At 41.3% G+C, this 3,511-nt stretch overlaps 1 protein-coding gene across 1 annotated transcript in view; it reads left to right on the top strand.

Moving 5' to 3' along the window:
- The first annotated feature begins 1,448 nt into the window (after positions 1–1,448).
- The window catches only part of MBTPS1 (membrane-bound transcription factor peptidase, site 1), a 25,014-nt gene continuing 22,951 nt past the window's right edge, over positions 1,449–3,511 (top strand). The window contains exons 1-2 of the mRNA XM_009320812.1: positions 1,449–2,073; positions 3,279–3,511. The exon at positions 3,279–3,511 is cut by the window's right edge and continues 43 nt beyond it. Of these exons, the coding sequence (XP_009319087.1) occupies positions 1,887–2,073; positions 3,279–3,511 (420 nt within the window). The 5' untranslated portion in view covers positions 1,449–1,886. The remainder of the gene's footprint in view (positions 2,074–3,278) is intronic.

The raw sequence follows: 3,511 nt of genomic DNA, 5'->3' as shown, positions 1-3,511 counted from the left end.
GGACGGGCTCCTCGGCTGCCCGGTGGCCCGAAGCCGCGGAGGGAGGCTGCCCGCAGCCTCCACGCCGATGCTCTCTGAGCCTCTCTCAGCCGGCGATCTCTGCGGAGATCCCATCGCTCCGTCGGGGGTACCCTCACTTCAGAAAAACCAGGGAGTAACTCCAAGCGTAGCTGTTCTGGGGGATGGACAAGTTGGCAAGTTTAAGTCCCGGTCCAACTCCACACGGTAAGGGTATTAAACAATAAAGTTGTGAGCGTGCTGTGCCTTTACTTTTAGTTTCTATCATATTTCAGGATCGTGCTTACATGCAATCTGTTATCAGCCATAAGGATGTTTATTTTGCTCATTTGTGTGGTTGATTTTTTATTTTATTGCTATAGGGGTTATAAGCCAATGAAGTGATAAGGTAGGCAGAGCTCAGCCAAGATCAGCAGTCGATGTACTGTAACTGTGTCTAGTTTAGGGATGAAGAGGAAACTTTGTAATCATAAGCAGTTCAGTCTGTCGTGATACTGTCAGTCAGATAGAAATGGAGAGGAATTCTATCCCCGTTACAAGGAAATACAAGGAAATACTTGAGAATGCTAAATAAAGTTAAATAAAAATGAAGTAACGGCTGTCACATGCAGGCTCGATTCATTCTGTTGTGCTATGAAGTCAGCCCATCATTCTCCTAAATAGCGTGAATCCCCTAATAAGGCTCTTACTTTACATAGTTGCAGTGACCAGGATTGCATAGTTCTGTTCTGCTTCCCCAGGTGATGTGACAGACCAGACATAAATGTTTCTCTTCCCTTATCTCTTAATGGCCTTTTATCTGTCAGTTGCTGGTTAAATGTTTGCAATTTAAAAAGATACTAGTGTTGCAATTTTTCTCAAATGCTTCCTGAACCGTGGAACATAAAGGGAAGAGGCTTTCCCTCCGTGTGAAAAACACTTTCAACACTTTCCTTTAACTTCATGTTATTACATCTGTAATCCCAGCCCTTTCTCAGGTGCCCATGTTGCAGTAACACACGTTCTACCTCAAGAAAATTTGAAAGACTTTTTTCATGCTGATTTTTCTCTTTCAAGCACAGGGACTGCAAGTTTGCGTCCTGTAGTATCTCTTGTCCTTACCAGCCCTTGGCATAGAGTTTGAATCTGATTCTCCTTGTGTTAAATGACGTACCGTAGCAGAATTTCTACTTGCCATATTTCTGATTGGGAAAAACACCATGCTTTTTTAAGTGGCCGTGGACCCTTTTTATCATGTTAATATTTTAGTTTGCACGTTACTTCTTCCTTGCCATGGGGCTGGCATGTCATTTTGTTCTCTTTGCTCCCCTTACACAAAGGGTGGTAGAGTTTGGTTGTCACTGTTGCCTGTTCTGTTGTCAGGTTAATACTGAGTGTTCTGCACGTGCTCTGGTGCGAGCAAGGAAGAGACGTAAGTGCTCGTGGAAAAATTACTAAATGAACAACTTTTCCCATATTATTTCTAATACTAATTGCCAAAAGCGTCTATCTTTTGTGATTTTCAGGCTATACATTTGCACAAATGTGAATCTAATTATTTTCTATATTGCCCTGCCTTACAGGTTGGCTTGCAGTCAGCTTTGCTAATCCTTCTAGGGAGTCAACTTTGCCATCAGAAATGGAGTACAGGACTCAGCTACCACATCCTGAGTGACCGAATCCTTTAATACAAAATGGAGAAGAAGCGGAGAAAGAAATGAGCCTGTTTATAAGGCTTTACCTCAAAAGACCATGAAATCTCTACTTATTTTGGACACAGCTTTAAGAATATCCAGTTGATCAGCACAGTGAAAGCAATGTTTACTGAAACAAAAATGAACTAGTTTATAAAGAAGAAAATTGTGATTTGAATATATGGAATTTTTGGAATGAAACCATTTTCTTCTATGACCATGAAGTTTGCAAACATCTGGTTTGTTCTCGTTGTTATTTTACTCTGTGGCAAAAAACACTTCGGTACCAGACTAGGGAATTCCTCTCATGAGGCTCACATATGTCCTGGATGTTCTCGCCTTACTTTGAAAGTGGAATTCACTTCGACAGTCGTGGAACATGGTAATAAAGAGTTAAGCAGCAAAAAAAAAAAAAAAAAAAAAATCCCTGTGAAGTTCAAGTGTATGTTACTGATTTGTGGTGTTTGTGCAATTGTAACATTCAGAGAGTTTCTGTAGAAGCATATCGTCTGCTAAATTCTCTATATTCAAAAAGAGAAACAGATTTTTTCAAAGATTCTTGGTTTAACTGGAGGCAAAATTCAAAGAACAAGAGAAGGAAGAGAGGGGGAAATAAAGAGGATATTAAAAGTGAAAATGGAGTGTGAAGGCTCAGGTGGGCAAGTCTGATCACTTTGGTGTGTTTAGTAGCTGTTTGTTTCAACCCGGCCAGTGGTATGGTTGAGGCTCTTTTTACAAAATTGAACCACAAGTGGGCCTTGGAGGGGTGAGAAAGGCAAGAAATCTCTGTGGGTTTGTGCAAGGAAAAGTTTGGAAGCGATAATACATGCATGGCAAAAGTTGCAAAGATAATTGTGAGGGGAGCAGGTGAAAGGCAAAGTGAGGCAGGTATCACTGCTGAGGTGGCAAAGGGTAGCAGTAGGACACTTTGGACCTTGCGTCCACTTACTGCCTCAGGTACCCGTACTGTTTCCGCAGTGAAGCTGTGTGTGTGCCTGGGTGCTTACAGGCAGGATGCCCGTAGTGACATTTCTGTGTATAGTTAGCCAAAGACTTACTGTGGTGAACGTGGCGGTGTGCGCTGGGGCTGAGGTCTACTCACAAATCACTAATCCCGATCAAGGACTGGACTGTTTGGACCAGCTTCGTTCTCTGTGCATCGTACTTGGTGTCAGTAGTTTGCACGAAAACTCAATAACATAAAGAGGCTAGATGTATTTAAATCATACATGTCAAGAAGCATATTGAATTGGCATATTAAGCAGTTGTTTGTACTGCTGGATGTAACACTAAGTCTGTTACCTCTCCCCTGCTCCCCCCCATCATTTCACCTTTCCATGATGTTTACAATTCTACCTTCCTCTCAAAGGTTTTTATCATATTTCGCAGGTTTCCTGATGAAAAAAAAAAAAAGGCATTGTGTAGTGCAGAAATAAATCACAGATTTCTAAAAGCAACAAAAAAGTGCCTCAAATTGTGATTATTTGTTCTGGAGAAAGAAAAAAAGAAATATTCGGACCTTTGTGATGTGAATGCGTGTGTAAGCTGCTTAAACATCAGTTCTGATAAGTTGTGCTCTTGTTCCAGAGTATATTGTGGCTTTTAATGGATACTTCACAGCTAAAGCTAGAAGTAAATTTATTTCAAGTGCACTAAAAAGTAGTGATATTGAGAACTGGAGGATTGTACCTCGCAACAACCCAGCCAGTGACTATCCTAGCGATTTTGAAGTTATTCAAATCAATGAGAAACAGAAAGATGGAGTACTGACACTGGAAGATCATCCAAACATCAAGCGTGTAACACCTCAGCGGAAGGTC

The sequence above is a fragment of the Pygoscelis adeliae genome, unplaced genomic scaffold, assembly GCF_000699105.1.
Source record: "Pygoscelis adeliae isolate BGI_AS28 unplaced genomic scaffold, ASM69910v1 Scaffold63, whole genome shotgun sequence".
In the NCBI taxonomy this organism is placed as follows: Eukaryota; Metazoa; Chordata; class Aves; order Sphenisciformes; family Spheniscidae; genus Pygoscelis; species Pygoscelis adeliae.
Note: the sequence above shows the minus strand (reverse complement) of the source record. Positions and strands in the feature narration are given on the sequence as shown.